Genomic DNA, 20,533 nt, shown 5'->3' on the forward strand with positions numbered 1-20,533 from the left:
GGCTTTAAGTTGAGCCTCGCCCCTGGCAAGTTCATGCGAGCAGCCAATGCCCTCCAGCAAGGTGGTCAGCAGAGGACCAAGGCACGCAGAACACAATTCACTACCCTCTCTGGCAGCTGCTGCTGCTGCATCCTCCACAAACTTTGTTTAAAAAAAGTGTTCAAACAACAATGGCTTTGCCAGTCACTCGGTTCACCTCAACCATCCCCATAGCTCACCCTACCAAGGACGCCAAAAATATTGCCAGGGCGATACCAAAATCCTCACTGCTTTCAGCGTTGACTACCTAAAACCAAGTATAGGTGAGTTGGGTGGTTCACAGACTGGTTTTGGAGATTGAAATGTTTGAGGGCTGGTGGTAGGGCTTCAGTCTGATGGCAGCCCCGTCACAAAATTATCTTTTCCTCTTCTGCTCCATGAAGGCTAGCTCTCGCTGGCATTTTCATGGGGAATGTTTTCATTTCTTGCTGCCTGAGAAGCTGGCAGTTGATTTCTTTTGGATTTGGGGGTTTCCGCAGATTTAGGTGGTCTCAGACAAAATAAGACGCTACTTTTAAAAGGTCATCCAAAACAATGCAAGGGATGCATTTTTATTCATGTAAACACCGATTAAGAAACAGGGAAATGAATATTTCATCACCATTTTGGTCATATAAACCAAAACTCACAGCAAGATTCCCCACAGAAGATAAGCTGGGCTGTCAGTCACCAGCCAGCAACGGCTTACGATCATCAAATTCACTTTTGCTTTCAATACTGATTGATCGAAAGTTTTATCCCCAAAGCTTCAGATCACCTCACAAGCCTGGAGAGAGCATTCACGACATAGTTCAGAAACTGCAGCTCAGATCCCCCAAGGTACTACCAGCAGGTCCTATTATAACAGCCAAAGCGATTACTTTTGGACAGCAATGCCTTCAGAGTCAATAAAACTGCTCACACCCACCCAGGCTAATCAGCAAGAGTAGGGGTGAACAGACCTGGCTCCTGAGGTTTCAAGCCCTAATTTAGCTAAGCACTTACATAAATATGTGTAAGCCTTATTAAAGTCAACAGGATTTTGGTATTATTAAGTTAACATTATTAAGCTTGTGCTTAATAGCCCTGCTGAATCTCACGGCTTTGCTACCACTACGAATTCACACAGCTTTTTACAATTTGTCCTCAGGTAAAACACTTCTTCAGAATTTTTGTCCTGTGTTTCAGGGGCTGCTCAGAGCCCACACAACAGGCTGTGGCTGGATGTCGGTTACACTGCTGCGAAAGCTCCAGATCTGCACTAGCTTCACCGAAGTCAATATCTAGCTTTTCACATAAAAAAAAAAAAATCATTTCAGCTATAATAGCTGCAGTCTAAAGGATCACTTGACAGTTTTCATAACTGCAGTTATTAAAATTTATGTTAGTACAATTGTACAAGTAATAATTAAATTGTAATACTAATGATTAAAATTACATCAGTATTTATTATTTGGTTGTCATGGTAAGCTTGTGGGTGTATCACAGCAACAAGAATTCACTTGCACACGTGGATATTACACCTTTGACAAGGCACGGGTATAGATCAGTCCTACAGACGCGAGCGACACAGATGAGTATCTAAAGGTATGTAGCAATTGGTTACGTAGTGAAAACGTAACGGAAATATACTGTGAAATCATCTTAAAACCAACGCAAAATGTACCAGCTTAGTTCTAAATGTTTTAACAGAGTCATTAATTAAAAGCATTGTCCTACACGTGACAGTTTTACTTACCAACAACATCGAGATGGTACGTGTGATTGATGGATCCGTACTGATTTTCCACGATGCACGTATAATTTCCTTTGTCAGACGGGACCACGCTCTCCATGATGAGACTCCAGTGCTGGTTGCGGACCTGGTGGGTTGAAACCAGACAGGCTGGGAACTTCGTCAGCACAGTTTCACCCTCTCCCCCTCCAAAAGAACTGTTTCCTGAAGAGTTAACCACTCGTAATCCATGTTTAAAAGCCTCTTCTGTGCTCATTTGACAGTTCTGGATACCGAAATACTTTATTTGTGCCTGATCTGGTGCAGGACGGCTGCAGCAGTGAAAGCTTTTGTGCATTCTGCTGGAAATGTACCTCATCCCCGATCCGAGCGCTGTGGACGTCTGTGCACACTCAGTTCTACCAGGCTTACGAAGATGTCACCAATTAGCAGCAGTTGCCTTACCAGGCTTTACCTGTCAATCCACTCTAAAGCGAATTCACACCCTCAGGATATTTCCCATCTGTCTCCAAACAATCATCTGATACTATTAACTGCCCACCAGCAATATGGGATGGATATGATCCCCTAACATCTACGTCTTTGTCTTTCTCTAACAGCTCAACTACAGAGCCCCTGTATTGGAGAAACAAAGTACAGAAGAGCAATGTTTGGGATCCCTCCCACAGACACACAGAGTGGGCACCACCTCCTGAGGCTCTGGGGTACCACAAAAAAGAAATGAAGGTGCTGCCTTATGAAAAGTGTCTGAAGAAAATCCTCATGGCAACGGAGAATAAGGGCATACATTTATTTCATATAATTCTTCTCAGACAGAATGTATTAAAGGTGCTGATTCTGTTCCCATTTGAACTCGAAAGGAGTGTTGGCATTCACCTCACAGAAAATAGGATCCAGCCCAATACTGAAAGGATACAGAATCATCCGGTACACATATATATTTCCTGCATCATAAGCTGGCTCTCAAAATGACCTTTTGCTGGCTATCCGCTAATCCCTTGTTTTAACATCACATTTTTGACAAAGCACTCAAAACTCTTAACATTATGGAGCTGTAATGTACAACTTTTCAATTGTGAAGTACGTTTTTTAGCAAATGGAATAAAATACAATCTGGTACAGTCATTTTAATCAGCCAAATGGAAAGTAGTAATTCAGTGCAGTACACCAGAAAAATTTATGGACCATTCAGTGACACTTCCAGGAACTATACGTTCTTAAAACATCATTACAACTATAGGTCTGAAATCCTGCTTCATGTCTGGCTGTTGTGCAGGTCCTTATCCAGCAGGAAAAGACTGTGCGGGGCCACGTCCCCGGTGCCCAGAGCTTAGCCCTCACACTCGCTGCAGGTAAAAACGCCTTCGGTTCAAAGCCTGGAAGAAGAGTCCTCTCTGCAAGGGGCTCCTGGCTTTCCTAGGCCCCCCAGCTAGTCATTAGCTCGTTGATATTACTAGTATTGTCCAGTTTGGGGCTAGTAACATGAGCTAATGACTGGCCACGTGGACTTTGAAAAACAAAGGAAATGTGGACAAGACTCCAGCAGCAGGTGAAGGGCATGGATGCTAACCCAAGGTCACAGAAACGTGTGACACGACCTCAAAATCTCCACTCCAAACTTACAGCTCCTCTCCCCAGCCCCCACTCTCGATGGTATACAACAAAACTACATATTGATTTTTTTTTTCCCCCACACTACAAAGAGCTAAGAAATAAGTTTATAAAGCTAGAAATTGTTTATCAGTGTTATTGTATTGTCTCGTTATTCTGCTAAGCAACCTTGAAAGCCAATGTTTGGGTCAGGAAGAATTACTGTCATAAACTATTGGTAAACAACAAACACAACAGCTACATATTTTGCATATTTTACTTATGAGCTATTTTGAGGGAGACTTGGTCAAAGTGACCTGATCTTTTTGCCATTGCAAGTTACATCACACTTCTCAGAATCAGAGCAAGTGTTTTTAACCAATTTGACTGCAAAACAGGAAGAACAGATCATGGTTCGACAAAAGTTAAAACAAAATAAAAATGGGTAACAACCTGTAATTCATTAATTTGATAGGAAAACACAAGAAATTATTTCACATTCAATAAGAAAACATAACTAACTTTGAGCCACAAGTAGATATACTGGATAGCAATATTAAAAACTATTTGTGCTCTTTCCCTTCTTGTAACTCCAATGAGAAGAGATAATATCTTTATAATAAAACAGCTTAAGCCTCTTCAGTTTAAGCTAAATAACTGCTGTAGAGGCCCAAAGCATTTATGACACGTTGTCACACAACCAGATTTATGTCATGGATCTGGATTCAACTAGATTCAGCTTGATGACTTACTCTTTCTGGTTACAAGCGCAGCATTGCGAAGCCCAGAAAAACTCCCCTTTGATGGGGATGACAGCATCTCCTCCTGCTGAAAGCTCCCAGATCCAACTTTTCATTCTTGGACACGTGACGGTCCTGCCACATACTCACAGCCATGCAGCTGGCGACACCCTGCTCATACAGGCTTTGTTAACGTGGTCTTTTTCAGTAACTCCCTAGCCCCATAAAGCCTGTCTTTGGGAAGCAAAACTGGTGATGTTACTGACAACCAGCACCAAAACCATACCGCTTTATGTAAAAACTAGTTTCAAAAGAGGTGCAAAGCAGAGCTTCCGCACTACACAGGTCTTACACCAGCCTTCTGTGTACAGATGTACTACAGTGATACTCATTTCTTTGTTGGGGTTTTTTTCGGGGGTTGTGGGGGGAAGGCAAACCAAACCCAAAAAAAAAACCCCAAAACCAAAACACACCCTTGTGACTCAAGTTGCAAACAGATGGAGTCTTTGGTAATGCAGGTTAAAGCCATTAGCCGCCTCCCGGTTGCTCACTAGGGTCCTTCTAACTGAAGACACCAGTGCTACAGCTCTCCAAATATTCCCTACTAAGTTTCCCTGGGTGATACCAACTGGGTCCATATTTAAGCTGTTTAAGTAGATGACTTGAGTTAGTCTGGCAGACAGAACATATTAGGAAGCTCACGTGAACTAATCCACTAGGAAAAAAACATGAGGGCAGCAACAAGGCACTGAAAGTGGGAGCATCCTCACCAGGCACACGGGGTCCTTTCTGGACAAGTGTCCGCAGCCAGACATCCATCAGTTGCAGGAGACCTTTCCAGTTCTCCAACCTGACTAGCCCCTTGCCAGCTACCACCCTGTTATTACTACTATTTTATTCCCTGAAGCCCTAATTCATACTGAGTTCTTTAAAAATCCTGGAGCATACCCACACAGTTCCACGCACTCCGTCACCTGGTCTTCAGGGCAGCCTTTCCCATTTGTCATTGCCTTTTCTTGACATAGGGAAATTCAGGGAACAACCACATTCCAAGTATCCCAAATCACAGCTTAACCCTTCAGATACATTGCCGCCGCAGTTTAATAACTGCTTTTGACCTCTTTTTCTTTTTTTTATAGCTTTGCAATACCTATATTCATGTTTTATCTGTGCTTCATACCCAAAAACGGTGCTTTATCTGCAAAAGGATTGAGATAATAAATATAATCTCAAAGTGTTTTCTTCTGACCAATTATGGACGCTTCTAGCAAATTACAGAGATGCTTTTTTTTTGACAAATCTTGTCCACCAATTTTTTAACCAATTCCTCCAAACAGTCTCTCTAAACAATTCAATCTTTAAACTAAATTATCAATATCAAATGCATACAACTGTACCCTTAAGATTTAGCTTGGAGATGGGAAAACTACACTGGAATCAAAATGCCAAGAAATACTGGTCAGAAATCTAGGAAAGGGCAAGGAATGTTTCTATGAAACGTGTTGCTTTTGGAGTATCATAAAAAAAATTGTGGACAGATGTCTTCAGTGAACAGTTACGTCATGAAAAGTTGTCACTTGGCAAACAAAAATTATAAAAGAGGGTCAATTTAAAAATTTCAATCTTGAAAGAAAGATCAGAAACCAAAATATGATTCCCCACAAAATTAGCACAGTTCAGCCATATAGTGGTAGTGCTCAGGTAGAGAGAACAAGTGCAGAACATCCATGCAAAAGCCATAGGCTTTTACAGTTCCTATAGCATCAGAACTCTTTCTTTACTCCGCATTTACCTGGTTGAATTTAAATGTATACAAGACGACTGTACTGATGAAGCTTATCAAAACGAGCACGAGAAAACACACACCTGTTAAACAGTAACAACTGATAGAAGTACATTTGCTTTCTGGGTGGCGTACAGAAAAGTAAAGGCTCCTGTGGTCTCTCATAAAGGATTCAGATTATTCACTCAAAGAAAGTATAAAATATCTTTAAAGCAGAAGCAAGAGCTATCACCACTTTAGAGGCAGAGAAAAAAAAAATTAAAAGACTAAAAAGGATTTAGACATTCAACAACTGATCCCTTTCTCTTTGCTGTAGGAAGTCTGGGTATATCTTGAAAAATCGTAAAAGGTTCAATTTTTAAATTCACCACCCAGAATTAGTCACAGTGGAAGAATTTCACTTTGGAAGCTATCTTGGCCAGCACGTACACCCTTCGGCTAGCCTGCCTGAGTGCAAATTGACTCAAGGCATTCCCCAGTCAGAGGGACAAAGTGCTACAGGTCACTATCTGATTGCGATAAAGGGAACACAAAGAAGAGATTTCTTAGCTCAAGACAGCAGGAGAGAGGTGGCTGGAAGGTGACTGGAAAGCTTCCCATTTTCCTTTCTTTTACTTTGTTCTTAAAGTCTTCAAGGGATGATTGCCTCTTCCGAAAGGGATGGATGGTGTTACATCAACTGTTGACTGGCAGGTATGGCCAAGTTTGGTTCCAGCTATTCTAGTTGCTCAAAGTATTACGAACATGCAGCTCTCCAGCAGAAATGCTTTATATATAGCAATGGCAAGACTGAAGACAAGCTGGCGTACAATAATTATCACGAGTTGCTGTGATATGTGCCTGAACACAGACCAGCATGGAAAGGCTCAATCCTTTCTGCAGATTCCTTCATTACAAGTTTGTCAGTGTAGAGACATCAAGAAAATACAGTTCTCTCTTTATTCCGGAATAATTTTGAATAAGACCACAGTGACCTCATCCTGCCTCTCTAACAAGAAGAGGGCACAGCCTCCAGAAGCTTTGGAGGTCTCATTCTGTAACACCCTTTCACTAGAAAACAAGCTTCCATCTTAAAAAGATGGTTATTCAAAACACCGACAGAATCTAGAATAGAGGTAGATCTGGTAAGCAGAATGACAATGACAAGTAAATGCTACCAGATCATTTAAAGTTTGATGGATTTCTGAGCAACGAGCAAGTCCAAAATCCACAGCTGTCTCCCCACCTTTTTTTCCTTTGAAGAGATGTAAGAAGTTATGATTTAGAATTATAGGTATATAGTTCAGTTCACACTGAAGCTGGCTTCGGAAATATGCATCTGTGGTTTCTTCCCAGAGTACATACATACCTAGGAAGTCGTATACGTTTAACACACATGAACAAAAATTTAATTTGTGCCACTTAATGGGCACAAGTCTAAATGAGCTCACCCAGATCCCTAACACAGGCTAGCAGTGGCAGCACGGAGCTCTGCGTGGGCTGACTTAGCCCACCAAAGGTCACCCTCCCAAACCAGAGATCAGGTATCTCCATCCCGCCTTGCAAGACACACATTTTCCTTCACAGTTTTCAAGAGCGATATCTACGTTTCCCCTTCATGAGATGTAAAGTGTTCAAATAATGTCCCAGTTAGTACCTAAACGGTTACTATTATTTTCCAAGACAGGATTAGTTTGTTGCGGTTTTTTTTTTTTTTTTCTTTAATTGGCGCTTTTTTGGTTTTTAAAAAAGCACTGAGAAAAAGGTGAAAATCGCTGAATTGTAGCCAATTCGTTAACACTCCATAGCGTTATGAAAGGCAGAAGGTGTTGCCAGGTGTACACTCATAAGCAAGAGTAATTTATGGGGTAAGCAAACATAGATGGAAAAGTCTACTTAGATAATTAGCGTTCATGCAGGGAGATTTTCTGGGCTTCGCTCTCTGCTAACACAAATGCTGGAAAAATTGACACTTTCTACAGTAAATCTAGCTAGAGAGGAAAGGCGGCTATGGGCTGTCCTCCTCTGCACTGGAAAACGTACCAAGCAGGATTTGAGTCAACAGCACAACGAAGCAATATACGCCCTGGCTCCATCAGGGCATTGCAAAACGTGGCACCCCGAAAATACTGTGATTGCGGGGGTAAGGCAGCAGCGCAGTACCGGGGGAGGCAGCCCCCAGGACTCGTCTTGAGCTTAATGCTTATTTCTGTCTTAATTACCATTACAAATTGCTCTGAGCTCCTCAGCAGAAGTTCTAGGCTGGGGTTTACAACCGTGACACAAGGTGACTAACTCGGAAACTTCTCGTTTTGGGAGCAAAGCTGCTGAAGTGTTGCATACGTGAGGTCTGCAGAAGACGTTAAGGTAACTCAGAAGTGTGGGCAGGATGGCGCGGGTAGGGCTGGAACAGCAATTTGCCATCAAAGTCACGCAGCCCCATTCCCTGCGAAGAGCAGGATAAGATGACCGAATCCTGACTTCTGACCTGACCTAGGCAGATACCAGGAGGTTAAAGGTCCACGCACTAACCCACAGAGCTAGCTGGCCTCCCTAAAACTCTCTCTTAATCAGTAACCACCGATTTCAAATGAAACATCTAATCTGAAGCTGTTTAAAATTCAAACAAACCCTTGTAAGTAATTGCTGTTACTCTCCCTCAAATTCTGCTTCCCATTTCAGTTTCACAGGTCATAAACTCTACAGAAAATAGTAACTTTTGACTTCCAAACCTTCCTTTACTGAACTGCCTACAATCGCCAGCGGATGGTCATGCTTCGAACAACGCAGCTGAAAATGAATAGAGCAAAATAATCTTACTCTGCTTCGCAAAGTCAGTCTTTACTTCTCCAAATAAGTCTCTATAAATAATCCTTAGCTGCTCTGCTATGATACAAGCTTGAATTTGAGAAAAAAAAAATAAATATAGAATTAGTGCTCAGTAAGTAAACATCTACCCTTCCCCCAGAAGAAAACAATTTTATTTATTTTTTTTTGCTTCTGTGTTTCATCCAAGGCCGTTAAAAGATTTTCTGTTGACTTCAGCAAGTTGGGGTTTTTTTGGTTTGTTTTTGTTCTTTTTTTTTTTTTTTACAGCCTCGGTCAAGAACTGAAATTGCAAAATCACATCATGAGATCTTACCTTATATCCACCAATACGATGCTCTTGTTTAAACTCTTTCCCATTTTTCAGCCATCGCATCGTCGGTGTTGGGTTTCCCATCGCTGGACAACGAAACTTGACAGTGTTCGCCGCTGGCACCGCATGTAGCCTTTTCTCCATTTTGTCCGTATGTGTCCAATAAGGCGCCCCTGTTTTGAAGGGATACATCCAGAAATATCAGTACTCGGAAACTGAGCTCTCTTTCCAGCCCCTTCCACAGACAAAGCACTGCACACATTCATTTTAAGTGTGGTTCAGAAAGAGTACACGACTGGAAATCACATGTTGCAAGTGTTGACCAGAATTTTGCAAACAGCTCAGTCTGCAGCTTTGAGTACATAATTTATGACAAAATTCCAATAATTAACCACAGATATCCTTTGTTTTGTGTATGTCAAGTAAGACAGAGGGACCGAGTTTTCAGCAGACTCAAATGATCAGATGCCTTTGACCTCAAGTTGAGTTACTGTGAGTGCGCAGCAAACTCGGAATTCTTGGACCTCAGCTGTGCAGCCAGACAGACCAAGTTGGAAGACCTGTTGGAAGCATCAGACTTAACCCTTCCTCATTTATGAGAAGGAGGAGACCAAACATACCTACCCGGCAGCACGCTAAAGCTTTCAGCGTACAGTGACAGGGTGAACTGTGCTGTTACTGTCGCAAAACACACTAGAATACATTTATAAATGGAATATATTTCTGAAATCTTAACCAAAGAGGAAGAAATCAAATGAGTAAATATGGATCAGCAAAACTCAGCGATAGCATTTATCATTCCGCCGGGATTTCCCAGCCTCATAAGCCCACCGAAGCCTAAATGCTCAGTGACATCCAACACCGTGGCAAAAAATGAGAGCGTCTCCCTCAGCCCATATTTACCGAGTCACCACTTGCACTGTCTCCTGGCAAGGTTCTCCTGGCTCTTGCTCACCCCTTGCCATGCCCTGGCCCACACAAGGAGCAGGAGGAGCGCATGGAAAACCCTTCTCTCATCCAGGTTCTCAAGCGTTTGTCACATACCAGTACAGCATACACAGCAGAACAAAACATACAACTGCCCATCTGGTTTTACCCTCCAACAAGTACAGTTGGATAGATAGATCCATATCCAAGGTTATCCCACGCTCTGGATCCATGTGTCGCTTTGGCTACATCGCACAGTATCTTCATGGCATCGCTTCAGTTGTCTCACCATAACAGTTTAAAAAAGTTAAAGATTCAAGATCTGCTTAATAGTAGGAAACATTAATTTCTTTTACAATGGAGTTTTCCTGAAGCAAATCAGATTAGTGTGGAATTTTTAGGACTAGAGGGGTCCAGAAAAATAACTCTATTTCTCTCTGCCCTGTTTCATTTCCTTCATTAGCAGCCTAACACTCCACTATAAACAAAGTCTTCCGTTCCGCAAATATTTATAGCAGTTCTTACAATCAGTGCAAACTCAGAAATCCTGCTACCCCCCTCCCTAAATAAAAATACAGCTGGATAGAAAATACAGGAATAACTCCTTTAACAATGTCTCTCTCAGTATAAAGAAAACATTCTAAAAGTCAGTCATATAATGATGCTAAGAACGATAAGTGGGTTGGGTTTTTTTTTTTTGCCCGAAGTGGCAATTAGTGTTAAAATTAATGAAGCAGAAAAGCAAAGCAAATTTGTGCATGTAATCAAAATAGAAAATCAGGTAACTATTGAAAATTTAACTGCAACACTAAGAAATTGTTACACAGACTAAAGTGAATTAAGGATGGAAGGAAAAATCGCTGTAACATTATTTGCTAAAACCAGATCACGTTAAAACAACAGAAGACTTTAAACAAAGCCAACCAAAGGAATTAACTACTACATCCAACGACCAAATTACAAGTATCCCAGGCAAAGATGGCATTCCATGTTGGTACTGATGTATTGAAAGGATATTTTCTCTGGACCCCTAAACATCTTCCACAAGGCAACGTAAGGTGGCCGCTGGTGGGCCCTACCCACAATTGCCACAAAGTCAAAGTAAACTGTGGCAGGGCAAAGCCAATCGACCATCCGAACCAGCCACACTGGTATCTCAGACAGAGCGGAGTGCCTAAATTTGGCCCCAAATGGACAATGCTGACCCAGCAACACTGTGACCAGCCAGCATGGTCACTTCTCATCACATCCACTGCACGCACCTTCTCACACCTACGGAACATAAAAAGCTTGCATGCAGTCACTGGCACGCACAACCTCCGAACCACAGGCTCCGCAGCTTGCCCATGGCGATGCTGCTCTGCAGAGCACAAGCTGGATGGACCCAGCTCTGGAGAAGCTCCCATCAGGGTGCAGCCCGTGACCAGGGCATTGGAACTGGTCAAGATCGAACCATCAACAGTGCCCCAAACAAGGCTAGTTCCTGCGGCCAGGTTCCTACTGCATTACAGTGCAGCTCACCCTCTGGTTTTCCTGCGTATAACCCTCCTTTCCATCAATCCTCACCCTTTAAAAAACTCTGCTCCTGGAAGAGAAGTGATCCAATTAAGACTCGTATACATAAACACCCAGGGAGCTAAAACTTTGCTCTACAGAAGAGGTGGGAGCAGAGAAGAGGCCAGGAGGATGCAGGCAGGAACAAAGAGAAGCAGCTCAGTTCTGTGCCACAGGGAGAGGGGGAATGGAAACTCCCCAGGCTGGGAAAAAGGACTCTGCTCGGAAAGCTTCCCCTCACACAACCCTCCGCGTAACCTGCAATGCTCCTGAATTACAGGGGAGCTTGGAGGAAAACATGCGGACGTCACATGTTGAAAACACTGTCTGAAAACGCTTCAAGACATCCTACCATTTTTCACTAGGTAGTAATAACATACATTGGCAGCTCCTCAGTATGTTTAAGGGAAAAGAAAAAAAGGCAGCAACATCCAGAAACCGTAACACTCACCCTCATTTTGTGCTTTCATACAGCAACTGATCCGATTAACATACAGCATTTCTCTTTATAGATTAAATCATCAACACCTAAAAGCACCTTTGACTGCTTCTATTTGTCTTGAGAGGAAAAACATCCAGATTCACTAAAACCAATAATGAACGTAGTTAACGAGTATAGACCACCAAGCGCCGACAACTTCTACAGACGGCGTCTATCCCATCCCAACTTTGCTAACAGGACAGGTGGAAGTAGGTAGCACCGCTGTGAAAAGTTCACAGCAACAACAGGGCAGACTCCGGCACATAGAAGTAACGAGCAGCAGGGGAATGGGTGGGAATTCCTGACTGCTTTTAGAGCTCTCATTAGTGAAGAAAATATCCTGCTGACCCACACTGCACTCCACTGCAAATACATTACATCTAATCAGGCAAATCTCCTGTATGTGAAATTGAAATTAGGCAGCCCTGGGGACCACTTCAGGACTCCTCAATTTTTATTTCAACTTATCTGACACAAAGAAATACAAAAGTAGTCAACTCCAAGCCTGCCTGACAAGCACGTTCAGCAGGCAATAATGCACCTGAAATGACCACATCAAACCCCTCCATGGTTTTCAGTACTATTGTATTTGACCTTTAATTAAAAAACACTTCTAGGCAACATCCAATTTTTGCTGCTCCCTTGAGTGGGTTTCCACTCTACAGGATTTGATGAATTTGAACCTTGTTTCATCCTTTCTGAAATTCTTCAAGGCATGAAAAGAACAGCATGTGGATTACATTTAGATACTTATTTGTTCTTGGTGCCAATTTACCATTGCTTGGCCCAGACAAAATTGTTTAAAGGGTGATAAGGAAAAAAAGTCATAAAGCTTCCAGTCGCCTGACTAGAATTCTGGGCAGAATAGCAGTATCTTCAGGGGTACCCAGGGGTCTCCAGAATAAATTACTGTTGGTGGACCTCAGCACAACCATCACAACAGCTGTTGCCTTACCAGCACTAAATCAGGATTATAGAAACCCCTTAAGTTAGGGCTACCTCCCAAAATCATGATGAGGATGAGGCAACAAGTACCAACACTGTTTTCCCCAGCGCTGTCACTAGGAACTGATGGCGATCAGCCTGCAGCTTTGTAAAATGAAGTCCCAGATCAACATCCTTGGAGGCGACCCTCCAGAACCAAGCTACGGCAGCTCTTTAAGGCAACAAAGGGGAAAACTGAATTGCCAACAAAGCCATTTTGTCGAGAGAGAAGACTATTTTGCAGTGGAACCAATCCTGCACCTTCCCCACAAGCACTAATCCCTTCAACAAAAGCTGGAAGTAATAAAAAGCTATTCAGGATGCAGTCTGGAACAAATCTACCACAGTGTTTTTTCAGACAGTTAAAATATCTGTCAAGCTAAAAGGACACCAAACGCAGAGTGAAATCTGCTATGCATGCCTTTTACTTAAAAATACACACAGGGCAAATGGTCAAACGCACATGTGTACACACGAGTGCCCGCCTCTCCCGAGGACGAGTTGCTCCTCATGGCTACTGAGCCACGTACAGCCTTCGCCGGCTCCAAGAGCAGTTGTATTTTCTGGGCAGCCTCGAAAAGGACACTCAATTCCCTCAACAGCCTCTCTGCCTGTGTTTGAAAACCTTGGCCTCCGAAAAATATATTTGTAACCCAGGCAAAGAAAATCAAAAAAGCTTAAAAGAATACTCAGCATCATAAATAAAACAGCTCTAAAAGGTTTGCTTTAGTTTTAAATATGCAGGAATGGGAATGCCAAGGTTCAGTTTCCTGTGGAAGGCACTACAGCCATTTCCTGCCTCATCACATCATAATTAACATGCCAGGACAGCTGGACTTTATCAGAATTGTTTCATCAAAAAGCAACAACCTTTGAAGACTATGGCCTTTTGTTTCCATCAGTAAAGGCATAACCAGGCCAATTTCCATTGCTTATCCTTAATGATCGCAGCTGTAATTTGTATGTAAATTATCAGTTAAATTGTTTTAGATCTGCAAAGCTCAAACCATGGTGCAGGAAACCCTTCAAAACTTCTCTCAAAGAGCAGCAGCCAGGGGCTCCGGTGAGGTCTTGGACTTTCCCAGGCTTTGCCCATCACAGGCAGGAGAAGGTAGAAGAGGACCGTTGCACACCGCTGTCTGCCACGTGGCACGCTCAGGGCGGACATAGCGTACCCCTCCGCTCCTCACTCACTTCTCAACCTGTCTTGCAACACCGCATCTTGACTTAGACGTGGCCTTTTGGATGCGATATAAAATCTAGAAGAGGAATACTGACGGGAAGGCTTAGAAGACACTAGATCCACAAGCTTCAGTGGTTTGCAAAAGCACCGCACCAAGTCCCACCCCTAATTTTCATCCAGCTCTGATCTTGCCAAATCACAACTCTCTTTCAGCAACATTGCATTAATCCAACCGAGTTACTATGATGCAACTTTTCATTGAAAACAGACTGCTTGCAGGGATGCGTTGCCACGACTGTTCTCCCGGTTACAGCTCTTCCCACCCAGCATTCACAGACCAGGAGGAAGGCTGCGCCGCTCCCTGCTCCCATCCACAGCCTGCAAGAAGCCCCAGCAGTTTGCAGGCACCTTGCAAAGGGCGATCTCATGAGGACTTGTTTGTACAAGGCTCTGCTTGGGAGCAATCTCTCTTCTTGCAGTTTCCTTCCTTCTACACGGCAAGAGTTTGCACTCTCCCTGCCATCCGAGATGTTTAAACGTTCACGCTCTGGAGGCGTCTTTCACTTTGAGCAGGGAAAGTGTGGTTGACCCCCGCTGAAGTACACACCCCATCCCTGGCAGACGGAAATTGTCAATGGCCTTTCACCAGCTCCTGAATCAAGATTGATTAGCAGCAGCTTAAAATGATAGCTCATATTACACGAGCATCACTGGTGCTACAGGGGACACCACTGGGTACATCTCCCTGTTGCATGAAAGGGTGGGAATGGTTACCACCCTGTTACAGAGCACAGCTGCCTTGAGATCAGGCCCTTTGCTTTTTTTCTCCTTGCTATAGGCACAAAATATGTATAAAAAATATTTTTACATATATATAAATATATATATATCCAAAGCTATCTGTGCTCACTATGAATCACCAAAGCCACCAGCACAGTCCAGAAGCAGTCTTTGCTAACACGCCAAAAATATCGCAAGCCTTTTTCTGACCAACACCAATAAACCTCTACAGCAATAACAGACAGAGGGGCATTTCCTAAAAGGAATTTCTACCCACGAGTCCTTTTCAGGGGAACACTAGCATTGCCTGGGTTGGTGGGTTTTCCCTAGACAACTTCTTTTAAGAGCAGTGTCCCTTTTCCAAACTGGCCAATTATCTTGGCCACCACATTCCTTTGTCAAAGCAGCCTCCAGCTGCCTAATCTCAGCCACTTCAAGCTGCACCTGTGAATCAACCCGGGTTAATCACACTAACAGATGGCAGGGGCCAAACAGGCAGCTCAGAACTTATATCACTTTAAATAGCATCTAATGTTTCACAGCTTCAGACCGGGGCAGTCATATACAACAGTAACTAACTAGGGGAGCTGAAATCAGGCCCATGCTTTATCATCTGCATGAGTGTTTCAAGCATACAGTATAGCTGCCCATTACCAACCAGGCTGAGGAGCAAATATACTACCTGGCTACCACGTTTGGTAACTAGCTGACACCTCCCATGAAGGATTTCTGTGTTCTGTGTGTTATTGACTTTACACAGCACGAGCGTTAGCAAACTACCAGTCACCGAGGGGATTTTGCAACAGTGCATAGGGGCATAAGGAACCAATATGAATTTTACCTTTTTTTTTTTTTTTTTTCTTAGCAACTGCTCTATTTAGAACCTATTAATAGCTTTCCAAATTCTCTAAAGGGGCTGAAGTTTAACATTCAGATAGGTTTAAGACTCTTTTAGCCCATTTTCATCATGCATAAGTAACATAAAAATGTGGTTTTAGTGCTGGATTGCTTTCTTTGCAACAAACCTTGAGGTCCTTTGCAGATAAAAGAACCTCATTGTGTCCAAATTCATTCTTCCTGGGGAGATTTCTGCCGAGATTAAGGCTTGAAGGATTTACCTCATTACAACTAAATTTTATTTTTAAAGTTTCCATACCACCTTTTAACAAAGCGAGTTGGATCTTTGTTTCTTCTGTTAAATTGCAGCTCAGATTCAGGGAAAGTTAGTTCATCTGTGAGAGTCTAAATCAGACAAAGACTGAACTTCAGTTCAGTAAGAAAGGAAACTGCAGAAATGCTAGCAAGAAGGGAGAAAGAAAGTACAGACCAGTAAAGCATGTTTAGAGGAATATTAGTTTATTTTTCTTTTTCTTTTCCAAGTTACGAACTATGTGAAACAGAAAAATGGAGAAAGACAAAGATACCGCTATTTGACAGCCCATGCAGTAACAATCAAGAAGCTCTGAAGGCAGGAGCGCAAAAGACGGGACATTATTTTCCACGTGGATCTTGCTAGTGACTTCTGGCAGATCGCCGTTACTTACTCATCTGGTTGCTGTCATTCACAAAGTCCTCGGACCCATCATTGTCATCTTCATCATCCCCAGAGGAAAGGGCATCTGCACATCAAAAATAATCAAGTCTTTAAACCAGCCAATTTCTACAGACAAATAAACCAATATGCTACATCACAGAATATCTATCAAGGAGAACAGATGTTATGTTAGCTGTGCAGAAGCTGTAGAAAAAGAAAATCCAGCCACAGCATGTGTGTCATTCTTATAAAATGCTAACAAAACTAGCTAACAATCCTGAAGTGCTACGAAGTTTCCAAAGGGAGCTTGCTAACTCCAAAAGTCTCTTTCCGCTTACAGTTTTTATTTTTCTTAAAGACATTCAGTTGAACGGAACTGAGTGTCTCCAGAGTGAGCTATCTCTAAACTTAAAGGATGTAGGACACCCCTTTTCTTCTTCTGATGCGGGGCAGGGGGGGGGGGGGCGGGCAGAGCTTGTATTCTTTCTACCGGCTTTATCACCATCACAGCAACTCTGTCTAATTTAATCCTGTCACAGCGGCATAGCACAGAGAGCTCTTCAGCAGCTGTTAATCACTATAGATCCCGTGAAGTAAAAAGAGTATATACAAACTGAGTCCATTTCAGGGTCAAGACAAGGAGGAAAATACCTGAAATAACTACAGAACTCAGCTCAACTGGCTGTGCCCGAGTGGACCATTTCACATTATATCATAACGTGTCTTTATATGACATTTTACAGCTTCTACATGCAAAAACCTATGTTTAACTCACTCACCTGTAACATTTACAATGAAGTACAGAGTATCACTGTCTAGGGTCCTAGCAGCAGTGCAAGCATAGAGGCCTGAATCTCTGGGTGTAGCATCCTTAATTTGTAAGTACTCCCCAATAATCACTGTCCTATTGTCGGGCCCCAAAGGGACCCCATCCTTAGTCCAACTGATCATGACGGCGTCTCTCAATTGACAGCGCAACTCAAGCGGTTCTCCTGGAAGTGCTGAATATACATCTGGCTGAGAGATTTGGTATTTGGTTGGTGGCTCTGCGAAGGTGGAAGGGAAGGAGGAAAAAGAAGAAAGAGAATGGAAAGGAGAGAATTTCCAACAAAAGTCAGTGAAGGCCCTTTTCATCCACAGAAATCAAGTTATGTTAAAAAAAAAAGTTTCATCCAGATTAGCCCAGCAACTTGTCTCATAAAACTGAACCACATGCAGGTATGGGGTAGGCTTTAGTTTCAAGAAGTTAACCACAAACAAAGCTCGCTCCCTTTGGATCGGTGTCTTGACACGTGCCTTGTTCCGAGTGCCGTGCAAGGGCACAACCCTTCTTACTGGCCACAGCGAGCCAACTCTGGGGAGATGAGTGATGCTGCACCTGGGGGCTTCAAAGATTTTGGAGAAGGCAGGAGGAGTTCAAAAAGCAAATTCAGTTTTATATCTTAGCATTTGAGCCTATGATTCAAACAATTTTATGATTCATCTTATTTTATAAGTTGCTTCTTTTTTTAAAAAAAAAAAAACCAAACTGAAGGGAGCTGTGTTGGAAGAACAGGACGGTCAAAAAAACCCTTGCTAAAACTAAGTTAATAAACATGAGTTCCTATACACAGCACATACAATGTTCTTATTTTTCTCCCTGCACCCTTTCTCAAGCCTCTACACTTGGACTTCTACACTGCCTACTCCGCTCCCAATGACAGTAACTTTTTCTTTTTTTTTTTTGCTTCATTTCTTATTTCACAGCCTCTCCTGAGCAGAATACAGCAGAAACCTGGGAACACAAGCAAAGCTTTCCAAGTCGCAGCGTACACAAGTTCAAAAGAAGAACGGCTCATCCATCAGTTCCCTTTTGTAACCAAATAATGAGAAGAATGTCAAACCACAGCCTCTTTCCAAAAAAACATCCTTGGAAAACTACATCTGCCTATAGTTACTAGAGCTTCATTGCCCCTTTCCAAGGCTGGTTCTCAGCAGGGGGGAGGGAACCGCAGCCTGGGCACTCGGGAGCATCTCTGCAGGGGGCAGCGGGATGGCTCGGCACACCTATGACGCACTCGAGCTGTGCCAGATATAGGGACTGCTTTTGTTAACTGGCTTTTCCCTGCAACCACAGCGTCCCTCTCCCACGAGCCTCTTGGCCTCGCCAAGGCCAGTGTGAACCGTAAATAAAGAAACACGATGGCACCTTCTGTTTGCTCATGAGGAGGGTCACACCACGCAGACAGCTGCTCCCCGGCACACATCCTTCCCTGCGCAGGCACCAGTTGTGCGCCACTGTGCGTATACATAAATAAAACACACGCCTCTTTTGGTTTGTTGGGGAGTCTCAGGGAATATTAAAGTAGGTGCCTCCTCAGTGTCCACCCCTGCTTCTAAGAATACCGAAACCCTGAAACCCATGTTCCTCATCCTCGGGGAATGGTGGTGTTGTTATTCGTATCACACTTTCAACAAAGAAGTCTGAAACAGGCGTCACATCTGAGCTGGCCAGTGGATGGGAGTTTGGAAGCGCTGAAGCTCTGTCAGTAGTTTAGTTTTCAGTAGTCCTGCAAGGAGCAGGGAGTTGGACTCGATGATCCCTTATGGGTCCCTTCCAACTGGAGACAGTCTATGATTCTACGAGTCACAGAAGTGGCCACCACAGCGGGACACTCGGGCGTTTAAATATTGGGTTATACTGATGTACTTGAAAATAGCGTGCCCGGTGTCTCCTCCCAGTCATCCTGGACTCATGTAATTTCAGGGAGCTCAGTGGAAGTTTGCCTGAAGCAAAGGGAGAACAGACCCAGGGATGTGCCCTTGCAAAGCAAGTAAAGCTTCTCCTGGCTTCTTCCCCAGGGTAAACAAGCTTTTTTCAAACAGATTTGACACACGCATCACACCAAGATGGTAGCCAGGAAAAGCACCTAAAACCACTTAAACAAGACCAATTACAGAGACTGTAAAGATTCTTGGATTTTGATTTTATAGCAAGGTCTCTAAACTTTCTAGTATGCAAAGTTCCATCTCAAAGTCTAGGACAAGCTACAAATACAGCTTTATACTCCTCCAACTAACTCAGTCTTCCTGATACAGTCACAAATCCACAGATCAGGTGTTTCGCTGAGTACTACACTATGCTGTTAGAAACCTAATTTCCAAAAGGAGCATGGGTTCCTTTCTACGTGTATTTTGTAACAGTAATGACTATATTTGAGTCTGCTTGAGATTTTTCTTTTTAATTCAGATTCAACTGTCAAATAATTTTTCAAAAAGGTAACTGAAGCCAGCTAGCTAATTTACTTTTAAGTTTTTAAGACTTCTTTGTAATGCTCTACCCACAAAGAGAATTTCTTTTACAGAGTTTAACTGTGCCAACAATATACTGGAGTCTAAAAATGTCTTTAAACTTTTTAAAAGCCACCATGGGTGAAGATCACCCAACCCTCCTTTAAGTGCATTAGTGGCTTTTGCTGACGAGTGCCAGGAACCTCGAAGGATGGTCACACAGGTTACGGCATCCTCCTGGGCAGATCTGTTGTTCCCATACCAACACAAGGAAAGTAATTTTCTACCTTCCCTCTTTGATTGCATCTCTTTCTGAACTACTGTCCCCAAATTTACACTGAGTCAACGCAAATGCACATCCAAATTCAAAAAGCTGCAATTGATTTCAAAATGACCCCAAAAAAATCATTTTGCAAGGAAAATGACGAGCATACTGAAGAAAAACAAGTTTCAAATATGTATTAGCATTTGGTAAATATTATCCTCTCCCATTTGTGTCTCTCTAGAGTATCAGGGAAGATACAGCACAAAGTATCATGAAATAATGAAGTCATGTTTGGAAACAGTGAGTTATTTCAGGTAAGCCTTTGTGTTGCCAAACTAGAATGTAGCAGCACTTAAGACTGTCACTTTTTATAATGTTTGCCTATAAACTTTTTCCAGTGTGGGTTTGAAATGGTGCCCAAAAGCAAACAGAGAACAGGTGGGATTCTGAGGCACAAGTCCACCCAACAGCCTCACTGCTAAAATCAACCAGTTTAAACTGTTAAAAAATTCCCGGCAGCACATAAACAACCTACGCTGCAAAGTTAACTCTCTCTCCAGGATACTGCACA

General features: G+C 42.8%; 1 protein-coding gene across 3 annotated transcripts in view; it reads right to left on the bottom strand.

Annotated features, from left to right (window-relative positions):
- The window catches only part of FGFR2 (fibroblast growth factor receptor 2), an 85,642-nt gene that overhangs the window by 49,976 nt on the left and 15,133 nt on the right, over nt 1–20,533 (bottom strand). For 2 of the 3 annotated variants that reach the window (XM_056352140.1, XM_056352139.1), the window contains exons 3-6: nt 17,207–17,473; nt 16,438–16,512; nt 8,988–9,157; nt 1,757–1,880 (exon numbers count right to left, since the gene is read on the bottom strand). In XM_056352140.1, coding sequence (XP_056208115.1) covers nt 1,757–1,880; nt 8,988–9,157; nt 16,438–16,512; nt 17,207–17,473 — 636 coding nt within the window. The remainder of the gene's footprint in view (nt 1–1,756; nt 1,881–8,987; nt 9,158–16,437; nt 16,513–17,206; nt 17,474–20,533) is intronic. The other variant, XM_056352141.1, reaches the window with a different exon arrangement.

This window comes from Falco biarmicus, chromosome 9, assembly GCF_023638135.1.
Source record: "Falco biarmicus isolate bFalBia1 chromosome 9, bFalBia1.pri, whole genome shotgun sequence".
Classification (NCBI taxonomy): domain Eukaryota; kingdom Metazoa; phylum Chordata; class Aves; order Falconiformes; family Falconidae; genus Falco; species Falco biarmicus.